This window comes from Meriones unguiculatus, chromosome 8 (genome assembly GCF_030254825.1).
Source record: "Meriones unguiculatus strain TT.TT164.6M chromosome 8, Bangor_MerUng_6.1, whole genome shotgun sequence".
Taxonomy (NCBI): domain Eukaryota; kingdom Metazoa; phylum Chordata; class Mammalia; order Rodentia; family Muridae; genus Meriones; species Meriones unguiculatus.
Window position 1 is genome coordinate 49757543 of NC_083356.1, and position 12784 is coordinate 49770326.

The window sequence follows — 12784 nt, forward strand, 5'->3', positions numbered from 1 at the left end:
TCTTATCTAATAGTGTTCTATCATGGAAGGAGACCTACAGAAACATTGTCATCCTGTCTCCTCTGGTAGTGCTAGGAGAACATTTGCTCTTTACTTGGGTGAAATGCACAGAATTTAAATAAATACAAAGTATATGCTCCATTTATAGTGCTTTTTAAATTAGTTTGGCTTAATAGAGTCAGAAGATCCAATTAAATAATGAAGTGTTTACTCAGAGCACCTCTGAAAATGTACCATGTATATAGCTCTGAATTTCTCTCCTCTGCTTCTTGACTCCTAGGTTACATCAGCAGTATGAATGTTGCCTAGCTTTAGTTCTTTCAACATTTGATGTTTGCTGTTGTAATATGTGTGGCTGATAAGTTGAATCTCTGATGGCAGTGATGAGAATATATCTTGCTCATTATTAAGAAGTTTCTGTAAGAATGCTCAGTTATCTGCTGAGTTGCTGGCAAGCTGATTTATATGTATCTTGTGGTCTTTCTGGCCATAGCCACTTGGTTCCTGTCACTGAGACACGGTCTATGGACCAACATTATCAGTGTTATCTTAAAGCTTATGAAATTTTCATAAAAGTAAGGCATTCTGACCAATGTTGAGAGTTACAGTCTGGGTTTTTCCATGTATCCAGATGATGACTGTATATGTTGGAGTTTGAGAAGCTCCCCTCGGTGTTGGTAAAGGGTGTTGCTGTGTTCATATCATTCCAAACTCTTTTTTCTTTTTAATTTTTTTTAAAATTTATTTATTATTTATTACACTGTATTCACTTTGTATCCCAGCTGTAGCTCCCTTCCTCAGCCCCTCCCACTCCCACCTTCCTCCCTCTTCTTCTCTCATGCTCTTCTCCAGTCCACTGATAGGGAAGGTCCTCTTCCCCTTCCATCTGACCCTAGTCTATCAGGTCTCATCAGGACTGGCTGCATTGTATGTGGCCTGCCTTTCTCTGTGGCATGGTAAGGTTGTTCCCCCCTAAGGGGGAGGTGGTCAAAGACCAGCCAATGAGTTCATGTCAGAGACAGCCCCTATTTCCCTTACTAGGGAACTCACTTGGACACTGAGCTGCTGTGGGCTATGTCTGTGCAGGAGTTCGAGGTTATCTCTTTGCATGTTCCTTGGTTGGAGAATCAGTCTCAGAAAAGAAATCTGTACACCTAAAGAAGCTAATGAAAAAGGAGGACCCTGGGTAAAAACAATCCTCATTAAGAAAGGCAAATGCGTTAGATGTCGGAAGAGGAAGAAAACAGGGAACAGGACAGGAGCCTACCACAGAGGGCCTCTGAAAGACTCTACCCAGCAGGGTATCAAAGCAGATGCTGAGATTCATAGCCAAATTCTGGGCAGAGTCGAGAGAATCTTATGAAAGAAGGGGGAGATAGAAAGACCTGGAGGGGACAGGAGTTCCACAAGGAGAGCAACAGAACCAACAAACCTTTTTAAAGTAGTTTTATATTTTTAATTAGCCCTGTATCATACATTTAGGCTTTATTCAAGGAGGGAAGAGTCCTTTGGGTCTCAAGAGAACTTTGTATCTACTTGTCATTTCTGCCTTGCCCTAATGGTGTTCAGTGGTCTGAAAGCATGAGCAGCTTAGCGGCTGATTTACTGCTCTGCACTGTCCACTTTTACTCTTCCTGAATGGTTGTCAGTGTGTATTTTATATTCTGAAGGAGGGTAAGGGCTTTACCTGAGTTTCATTAAAGTTAAAAGGAACAAGGAGAGCTTATAAGTTTGTTAAGTCATTTAGAATCATGATATATCTGGAACATCGTGCCTTTTAGCTAGATACTTGTCTCTCTGTTGGCACTCATTAAACATTTAGGTTCTGAAGTCATGTTTGGACATAGGGTTTCAGGAAGATGGAGCAGCCTTCGAATGGAATAGCATGACATGATTTGTAAATGATTATTTGTACTCATTCTATTTTCTATCACAAGACCTTTTGTAACCTCTCCTTTCATTGTTTCATTTTTAACTTTGTCAGTAATTTCGATTATTTTAAAATACTGTGCGACATTTATGCTTCAGCATATTGAAAGGCAGAGTGTTGATCCGGGAGTTAGAAGTTTTATGACATCAACATTGTGTAGAGTAAATGGGTGAGGCCTCGTTTCTCCATCTTATTGTCCATCAATAAACCCTGGACTTGGGAGCCTTGCTGTTTTGGCATTTTATCATTGGATATGCCTCATAACAATACAGATATATTAATCCAGAAGCCCTTATAACCCTCCTCTATGTTTATCATGTTCCTCCCTGCCTGTGGTCTCCTTATGCTTTAATACAATCTACCCTCCCTATCACAACCATCAGTGTATTAGTGACCCTTTAATGGATTGGTCAGACTGTTTCCTCTTTTTTATTTCTGCCTACAGTGGCATCTTCCACATCTCAAACTTGCTAAAATGTGGACTTTTCTCCAGTACCAGCTAGTTTTATGTCAACTTGACAGAAACTAGAGGCATTTGAGAGGAAAGAACTTCAACTGAGAAAATGTCTCCATAAGATCTGGCTGTAGGCAAATCTGTAGGGCATTTTTAAATCAGTGATTGATGGGTGACAGCCCAGCCCATTGTGGATATGGACCCACCTCTTAGCTGTGGTCTGATTTCTGTAAGATATCAGGCTGAGCAAGCTGTGAGGAGTAAACCAGTAAGCAATACCCCTCAGTGGCCACTGCATCAGCTCCTGCCTCCAGGTTTCTGCCCTGTTTGAGTTCCTGTCCTGACTTCCCATGGTGATGAAACATAAACCGAATGATGCTTTCCTCCCTAAGTTGCTTTGGTCATGGAGTTTCATTGAGGCAGTAATAAGCCTAATTAGGACACCTCCTTCTCTTCCCCACAAAAAGATAGCTCCTTCTTGTCCCTTTGATATATAAGCTGAGGTGGTTGCTTGAATTTCCCAAGTAACCCTCATATGGCTTACACTGTCTTTTTCATGCCATTCTTTCCACACATATTCTTTGTAGCTACTTATTATACACTGTGAAAGTTTGTCATCCTGAGTAGCTTGCAAGAGCCAAGGAAGCAAGGACTGTGAGCTCCCATTTGACCAGTATGTAGCCAGCAGCTGGTAAAATAACTTCAAGTTATAGCTCATAGAACTTACTGTGTCATTTCGTTTTAGTAAAATATGTGCTAAGTAGAAACTGCTTCATATGATATTTACAGAATAGGCTTTTTAATCAAAGAATTGAATGCCTCATTGTAAAAATTTGGGTACTTTTTGAGATGCTTTTTGCAGTTACATACCTTTGTTTTTTCTTTTAATCAGACATTTGCCCTAATATAGTGGTTATTTTTCTTTAACATTGGAGATGTTATGAAATCTGGCAATAAGATCTCTGTGTTTTATGATCTTTAAAAAGAAAGTACACACATGAACACATATACAGACTCCCTTAACACATATATCTGTATAGCCATGCTTTTTGACACCTAGCATACATTCAGTTTTCTCAGTTTCTGTATCTACCCACGGATTATACAGTTTATATACACAAGATAGCCTTATTTCATTAAGGCTAAACTGATTTAAATATATGCTAGAAAGGACTATTTTAATCACAGAATATTCTAATATGCAGAAAAGGTATGAAGAGGAAGTTGACATTTAACAATGTTAATGAATTTATAGTGAAAAAAAAAAGCCTAGGTTCAGCTCAGATAAACAAAACATGGACAGGCCATTGGTGAAATCAGTTGTAAAAACCTGAGTATCAACTTAACTAGTACTGAACTGATGATTATGAATCAAGATAAAATGAACAGAGCAGGTGATAATGAGGCTGAGCACCCAGTTCTGATGGTAATTGAATGCCTCCTCAGTGTGTGTGTGTGTGTGTGTGTGTGTGTGTGTGTGTGTGTGTGTTAGTGATAGCGGAAACTTTATATAGTGTGTGTTTGAGAATATTGTTTTTCTTTCAACCTGCTAACATTGCATGAGAGGAGTCAGGTGCTTGAGGACTCTTTTGGCATGGAGCATTCCCTTCAGAATTCAGGCATTCCACTGACTTTTTTCCTCCTTTCAGGAGAGCACACAGCTGCTACAAATGTCGCCAGTGCAGTTTCATAGCTGCTGACACTCAGTCACTATTGGAGCACTTCAACACGGTTCACTGCCAGGAACAGGAAATCACTACCGCTAATGGCGAAGAGGAAGGCCACGCCATCCCCACCATCAAAGAAGAGCCCAAAATTGACCTCAAGGTCTACAGTCTGCTAAATCCAGACTCTAAAATGGGAGAGACAGTTCCCGAGAGCATAGTCAAGAGGGAGAAACTTGACGACAAGGAAGGGCTGAAAGATAAAGTCTGGACTGAGAGTTCCACCGATGACCTTCGTGGCGTGGCTTGGAGAGGAGCTGACATCCTGCGGGGCAGTCCGTCCTACGCTCAAGCAAGCTTAGGGCTGTTGACACCGGTGTCCACCTCCCAAGAGCAGACGAAGACTCTGAGGGACAGCCCCAACGTTGAAGCTGCGCACCTGGCACGACCCATGTATGGCTTGGCAGTCGATACCAAGGGCTTCCTGCAAGGGGCGCCTGCTGGCGGTGAGAAGTCTGCGTCCCTCACGCAGCAGTATCCTGCTTCTGGAGAAAGCAAGGCCAAGGATGAATCCCAGTCGCTGTTACGGGTAGGAAGGTTTCTTTTTTAAAAATAACTTACATCTTTTGAAAGGAACATACACTTTTTATGTATTTAGTTTAATGTGTTGTGTAGTGAAATCAAATGATCTGTGTTGATGTAGGGATATTTTGTATGCATGAAGGCCAAGGGGGCAGAAAGTAGCTCATAGGAGCTTGTGCCTTAAACACATATCCAGTCCCGGTAGGCAATTGCTTATTTGTCTTTGCTTTCAGTTCCAGTTGAATGTTGGTTAATCATTCTTGGTGATTATGCAGAACAACAAAACCGCCTTCGGAGGAGGGAGCTTTCTAATCTCATAAAGATGTTCAGCTGTATACAAATAATGATCTAACTTCAAAATTTTAAGGTTCTGTGATACAGTCCTCAGGTAATAAGGGAATTTAGGAGAGATAAAAATCACTGAGAATGTAAACTCAGTGGCAAGATGTTAATACATAAAGCAGCATTTCTTTAATTTTTATTTTAAGTTTATTTACTTTATATCCCAAGGGTGCCCCAGTTTTCTCTCCTCCTAGTCCCCCCTCTCCCTCCTTTCCCCTTCTCCTCTTCCTTTATTCCCAGAATGCAGAACGCCCCTCAACCCATAGCAGCCCTCCATGTACATCAAGTCACATCAGGACTGAGCATATCCTCATCACCAAAGCCAGGCAAGGAAGTCCGAAAGCAGCATTTCTTAACACACATGCACACAAACACACACACACACACACACACACACACACACACACACACCAATGCCTGTAGTTCAGTTTTCAGAAAGGATGAAAAGGATGAACAAAATCTAAAAATGGATGGTGCAAATTTGGCCGAAAGAAGACTTCCTTGTGTTTCATAGTCTCAGAGCCTTTTAGGGAGGGAAACAAGTGGGAAAATGACAACTAAGGAGAGACTTCATTCCTGTGTTCCTACAATGTAGATAATGCTCTCAAGAGGTATTTTAGTTTTTAAAAAATTATGAACTCCTGGCATGCTGTCTGTGTGTTTCCTTTTTTTCCCAAGGCAGTGAGTACCTTCAGCATTTCATCTCAGTGCTGAGAAAGTTTAGAGATGTCTGGATGGTCTTGAAACTATGTTCTTGCACAGAAGGCAGGATCAAAAACTAGCTCACTTTACAAAAACATATGGTTAGGAGATGGTCAGTCGGCTCAGGGTGTTGTTGCCCCTGTCGGTCAGAGACTGTGCAGGTCAGTGAAGAAGTGCTTTTCTGTGAATAGGCTTAGCTGCTGTGTTCTCGTTTCCTTCAGATTCTCTGAAGCCTCTCTCTGTGTCTCAGGTATTATGCAGTGGATTTAAGGAGCGTTCTTCAGAGATGACACAGTTAATTATACAAGCCCCTGCTTCTCTTGCCTGAAATTAAGACCTAGAGCCAAACCTTGAGTATAGAAGACGGGTTGCCTTGTACCCCAAGAAGCAAAGACTTTTACCTGTTGTCTGGCGAGAACAAATGTTCTCTGAGTAACTTTGGAAAGAAAACAAAAAGTTCTGTACCCTCCAGGAGCTGACTCACTTCAGGGCGCTGTCTTCTGACTGTAGAGAGATTCACTAGTATGACTTTAAATAGCCTTTTCTACATGCTCCAAGAATTCTGGTCTCATAGTCCTTCTCTGACTTCTGGTTGAGATGAGGAATGAATATTATATGTGTTGTCAGTGTCCAGTGACATCATGAGAACAGTGTACACTTGGATGCTTTCCTTCAGATCACTAGAGCCTCATCCTGTCTTCCTCTTCCATGTCACTCACATTTCTACTTGGCTACGAGTTATTCTAGTATTTTCTTAAACTATTTCCAGTCTGTTAACATTCTTGCCTCCCTCCAAGAATTTGGAATGATAACTAGTTGATTAAGCAGCAGAGTGAAAACCCTACCAGTATTGTGATGAGGATGAGCATGATAAAACTTCTAAAAACAATTGGTTCTTTTCAGCTCCTCTACTTCCTTAATTCCCTGACTTCAAGTTTCTATTGCACCATTTCAACTGCTCTTTCACTTCCTCTGCGTTAGCTGCTGGTGTAGGAGATCTTCAGTACAGCTAACTCCTCAGTGAAGGGCTCAATCCCTAACCTTGCGATTTATGATCTTTAAAGTCTGCCTTCTACTTCATGTCAAGGTACCCTGCACACATACCTATTAAAAGCCAGATTCATTCTTCTGTGACTTTAATAAAATTTGAACCTTTAAGATTTATACTTGGTGTTTTAGTAATTCTTTGAGGAATCTTTAAGTCTATTGGATATTCAGAGTAGAAAGGGTGGCCAGTTTGGCTTATTGTGCAATGTTTGGTTTGATTTCTTAACTGAGTTTCAAATTTTTGATCTGTAATATCTTAATGAGTTTTGAAAGCAATCTAGCCACATCAACAAGTAGAGTAGATCTGTTGAGAAGTTGAGGGCATTCCTATTCTTGGTGGTGGACTATGGGATACTTTGTTAGCATAGCAAATATGCTATCTGTTTATTCCAGAAGGAAGTGCCCAGCAGGGTATCCTTGTTATGTTTACTGAAGGCAACAGCAATGCAGTTCTATTGGGCGGTTGTCAAACTCCAAACTATTATTATGTTTATAAATACACAATTAAAGTGTAGAGATGCCTGGAATGAAATACAATGTTCTCACTGTGTGTCGGACGGAATATTAACTTTTGGATGGAACATGAAATGAGCTGCTGTCTGGTATGTTTGTTTACTTACAGAAACTCACATAAGACATGAACATGAGTTTTTCATTGGTTTATTCAGCACAGCATGCAGGACAGCAAGATAGCAAATGCTTTTGTATAGGTTGTTGTTGCTGAGGGAAAACTTAACACCATGTTGGCATGATGTATAGACTGATAAAGGCCTCGTGCAGAACAGTTTCCTTGATTTTAGGACCTCATAGGTATTGACTTAAAGCATTTCTGAACTTCTAAGAAACGAAAACATTTTAAATGACTAGGCCAAATGTATATATGCTTCTTTCATAAAGCTTGTGGCTATAATGCCACTTTCAGGATATTCATCTTCTGGTGACACATTTTTTAAAATTTTAATTAACTAATGCATTTTTCCTTAGTCTAGTGGTAACAGTTTGCTCTGTTCCTAAAAGAGTAGAAGGAAGCGTCTGAAGAAGAGCTTCCGTTTCACAATATTCCTTTCATTAGCATTAGTCCCTTTCTCTATTTCTTTGCTTCTTCTTTTTGTTTTTTTCCCTTTTGTTATGTCTGGGTCTAGAGCTGTATTTAGTTTATGCTCTTTTACTCTTCCTTAATTATGAATAGTAAAGATATATAAAAAGCTTTAAATTATTGATGTTACCTGTGTGTATCACTAGGATTAGATGATGACACAGGACACATTGATCTAAGTTTTTTCTTGGAAATTGCCTTTTAAAGGTTAGACTTTTGTGTAATCAATATTATTATAAAACATTTGAGTACTTTGTGAACTTGAACGAATATTGAGGCTTTTTTGTTAAATAAAACTTTTGCTATATATTTGTTAAAATCATCTATAGTTACATACAAATTTTTCCTTTTAAAAACCTTATTTCTGCAGTGGTCACCAAAGTTTATTAAGTGTAGTTATATTTATTAATTATATTTGTAAATAGAATTTATAATGTAGTTCTACAAATTGTGTATATATTGTATTTACTTGTAGGCAAACACATAACAAATATAATTCTATAGACTTTATTAATTTCTGTTTTATCTTTCTGGATTTTATTTGTACAATAGAATTTTTAAATTATTTTTGTGATGAAAATTTTTCATCAGAGAAGCAAGAAAATAGGGAGAAAAATATTGGTTCTTAAGTATTACGGATATTCTTGGCAGTATCAAATGGAATTTTCATTAAGCAAATGCTGTAGCATAGGTAAGTGGAATGGGTGAGTCGGTAGGAGGAAGTAGGACAATTTACCAGCCAGGCTACAGCAAATCATTTGCTGAGACATTGCCCTAGTTGCATAGGTAGACACAAATTTTATCTTAGGTTTGAAAAGTCGCCTCATTAGGAACTTTCTTCAGCACACCTAGGGGAAACTGAGCCACGGAGAGACTGATTTTGGTCTATTGCTTCAGTGCCCTTATCAGAGTTTGTTGGTTTTAACATCTCCATTCTGCCCTGCTTTTTGGCATTAGTGGAGACTTTCGGATGTGGGCCCCTGGGAGTTGTTGAGTTCCGTGGTAGGCCACTGCCTGTCAAAGGCGAGCCTGCAGGAAATCCAAACATCTATCTCTGACCCAGGATCTACTTACTGCCTTCCTCACAGCAGGGCTGTGTGGCTTAGTTAATTAATGTTTGTCAGCTCATTCGAGGTCCTCAGATTCAGAGTGGCTGATAAGTGAAAGTAGTCTGATTATTTGTTCGTCTTGTGAATGTGATACCACAGCAGCACAAAGCAGACCTTATTTCTTGTCTTCTGTAGTAGTGTTAAATTTATCGTCTAAAGGCTGCTGATATGGGGCAGTCCTTTCAAATGCAAAAAATGTTCTTTTGGGGACAGTCTACTGGCAGCCATGCAAACAAGCCCCTGTGATGAATACCTTTACAACTGACACAAGACCTCAGCCACCTTTTTAAAGATAATCTCAAGAGAAAAGAGATTTTTATTGTTTTGCTTCATATTTAATGAAAACAAAGTCAGAATCTGTCATCGTACAGAGAACATTGGCTTAATCTCTTTGTAAATAACCATTTTTCTGATCACCTCTGAGCTTTTTACATGTGTACAATCCAACACAAATGGGGTGAAACTCCATTGATATACTATTTGCCTAAAGGAAAAAGAAAACACAGTAAACATTATTTATTCTATCCTGATAGTGCATACTTCCTGTACAGTTCTTTCTTCTGTCCCTTGTGTTGTGATTTTGTTGTTGTTGTTGTCATCAGTTAGGAAAATTTATGCTCTAAATGAAAATATATTTTGGTATTTTCAAAAATAAAACCTGCAAACTAAATTTAGTATTAATAGTAGTGACCATGCCATTTTAAATGTTTTTGCTAAGTAAAATTTAGGTAGCTTTTCCCCATTATCACTAGTTGTAAATATTTTATAGCAAAATATAGTTTTGATGGTTGAAAATAATAGAATGACACATATACAATTTTGGCTTTTATCGTTTTACTAGTGAGGTTTCTAGTATAGAACTTAATTTTATTTTGTGACTTAGCTACACTGGCTCAACTAGGTTTTTGTAAAAGTATTTCCTCACATTTAAAAACATGCTTTGTTGTGAACTAGACTGATTGTGAAGTCTGGCATGTATTCTAAGACAGGGGAAGCAGATATATCTAGGTGCACTGTGTAGGTTGGTAGTCAATACGAAGAGGTATCATTTACTTCAATATCTGTTTGTTATTTCCTGTACGACTACCTTTTGCTTGGCTTCTGTCTCCTTTCCCCCAACTTTCTGAGGCAGTAGATACCAGCAGTCCCAAAGGGAACCATTGTTGAGCTGTTTAGATGTTGGAGGGGGGAAGAGTATACAGGTGGCCCACATTTCGGGCATACAGAGAGGTGCACAGTGATTTGAAATTATATCAGCCATCAAACTTATCCCAATATGAATCTAGCATATATATATATATATATATATATATGCTAGTACATATATATATATATATGCTATATGATATATATATATACTATATATATGTGTGTGTGTGTATATATATATATATATATACTGTGCTGACTAATCTAATGAGTAGAGTTTACATTAAAATACTTTATTTTAAATAATATGTAATCATTTTGGTTTTTATTGTTGTTTCCACCCCAGAAAGTAAACATTTTATTTTCTTTATTATTTTCTCTCTTCATAGACTTTGCTTAAGGGCTTTTAAAGATTGCTAGGCAAGGACAATGGTCATGTGACTGGTCTATCAGTTATTCAGGAAAGCTTGGCAAGCTGGGGCTCCTACATCTGGATGTGGTATTAGGTTGAGAAGTGTTCCAATGAATTTTAAACACCTTTTCCTTCATTTGGGAGAAACATTTATAAATGTTCATTATTAGCAATAATTTCCAAATAGATAAATTTTATTTTGGGAAAAATTCTATAATACTTTTTTTTGGAGTATATTTTGTCTGTGATGTCAGTGCTTAGAAGTGAGGAAAAGGAGTCTTAATTCTGATTTTTTAACTCTAGGACAAATAAACTAAATTGAGTTTTTGTTCAAGTTACGGTGGTAAATATCTCAAGTTAGCTCACCTCTTTAAAGTAGAAGTTTCTCAATTTTTTAAATTTAACCTAGGGATCTTAATTAGGAAAGAGGTTATTATGGAAATTTACTTATTTGTAAAATCAAGGTTAACCGGAGAATGTAAACACACACACACACACACACACATATTTTTTGAAATAAAATATGCTTAATTCTCCTACATTTAAAAAGTTATGGATACTGATTGTTTCTCAATATTTAATGAGTATGTAGATGCAGGTGATCTGCTTTTACTATGGCTTTTTGGTGAAATCAATAATTTATGTGGAGAAATCATAAGATCCATGACAGTATGGTGTACTGAATTGCATTTATCTGTAATGTTACGTTTCATTTCAGTTTTTACATTCAAGACTTATTCTTGACCATGCTTTTAAAAAAGGTCTTGGCAGATAAATGACCCATAAAATAATCTCTTCTCAGAGAATTAACTTTATGAGCTTAGCTTATAATCCAATATATCACGAGAGCAACTCTGTAGTTGTCTAATTGGAATTTTCACTGAAGAAGACAAAAACCTGCAAAGCCACTTCAGGAAAAAGAAAATCTTGCACAGGAAGACATTAAATATGAAGGAACTATTAAAACATAGATGGCTATTTATAATTGATGGTTATGCAATTGAAACTTTAACATTTCAATTTCTGTTGCCTTGCCATTATTTTATTAGGGCATTAATGCCATCATATTAATTAATCCAAAATCTTTGATGCTCATACCTTATTTAGATTAAGAAACATAGGCAATGAGATTAAATAGCTTGCCAGAAGTCATACAGCCTGTCAAGGCAGAAATGACAGGCTGCGCAGAGTTGACGGAGCAGCATCCCTGTGTAGCCTTCCTTGCCTTACTAGGATTGCTAATAAGTGCGTGGGGACGACCTACACGTCCATAATGTGGATGCTGCTGCCCACCCAACATCTTAGGTATGTATGAATGACAGTGAATAGCAGCGTTCTGAAGCCATGCGAAAGCCACATGGTTATTACAAAGAAGATAATTACAGAGAAAATGAAAGCTATGGGTAAATTCAATGCACAGGTAATTTTCTGTTCATACCTGGGGAGCAGTGTATCTTTTAGGTATATCTACATATCTGTTTTCTTGAAGCATAGGACTATGTTCCGTATCACTCAGTAATTTGCTTTTAAAGCTTAACAATATGATGTGTATGATTTTCCTTGCCCATAATGGTATGTCACAATATTTGTTTTAAGGCCTTGATATTATGGTTACTCACATATGTTTAATGTATTTACTGATAAACATTTAGTCTAGTTCCAATTTTGATTACAAAGAACACTTTAAAACTAGACCTGAAAGTTCATACCAATTATTCCAGCACTTAAAATATTGAGGCAGATGGATTACTGCTATTTCAAAGACAGCTTGGTCGACATAGTAAGTTCCAGGCTAGCCTGGGCTACAAGGTGGTGAGATTCTTTATCATTAACTAAGCAGCCAACCAAACAAAAATGTCATAAAAAAGAACATGTTTGTAATCCCCCTGTATCTATCATTCCAGTGCTTTTTTATTTCTTTGATGTATTTCCCTATAATATAATTCATTATTTATATGAGAAAATATGTCTAGTAACTAATAATAATGTTCAACTTAATGTTTTTTCCTTTATTATTATTATAATTTATTACAATTTATTCAATTTGTGTCCCAGCTGTGGCCCCCTCCCTTGTCTCCACCCAATCCCACCCTCCCTCCCTCTTCTGCCCCTATGCCCCTCCTCTAGTCCATTGATAGGGGAGGTCCTCTTCCCCTTCTGTTTGACCCTAACCTATCAGGTCTCATCAGGACTGATTGCATTGTTTTCCTCTGTGGCCTAGCAAGGCTGCACCCCCAGGCAGAGGTGATCAGAGAGCTTACCTTTTTGTTCTTCCTGCTTTTACAGTGAGAAATACA

General features: G+C 38.0%; 1 protein-coding gene across 7 annotated transcripts in view; it reads left to right on the forward strand.

Moving 5' to 3' along the window:
* Trps1 (transcriptional repressor GATA binding 1) overlaps positions 1-12784 on the forward strand; it is a 240359-nt gene that overhangs the window by 65863 nt on the left and 161712 nt on the right. For all 7 annotated transcript variants that reach the window (XM_060389423.1, XM_060389422.1, XM_060389426.1 and 4 more), the window contains one exon: positions 4034-4637. In XM_060389423.1, coding sequence (XP_060245406.1) covers positions 4034-4637 — 604 coding nt within the window. The remainder of the gene's footprint in view (positions 1-4033; positions 4638-12784) is intronic.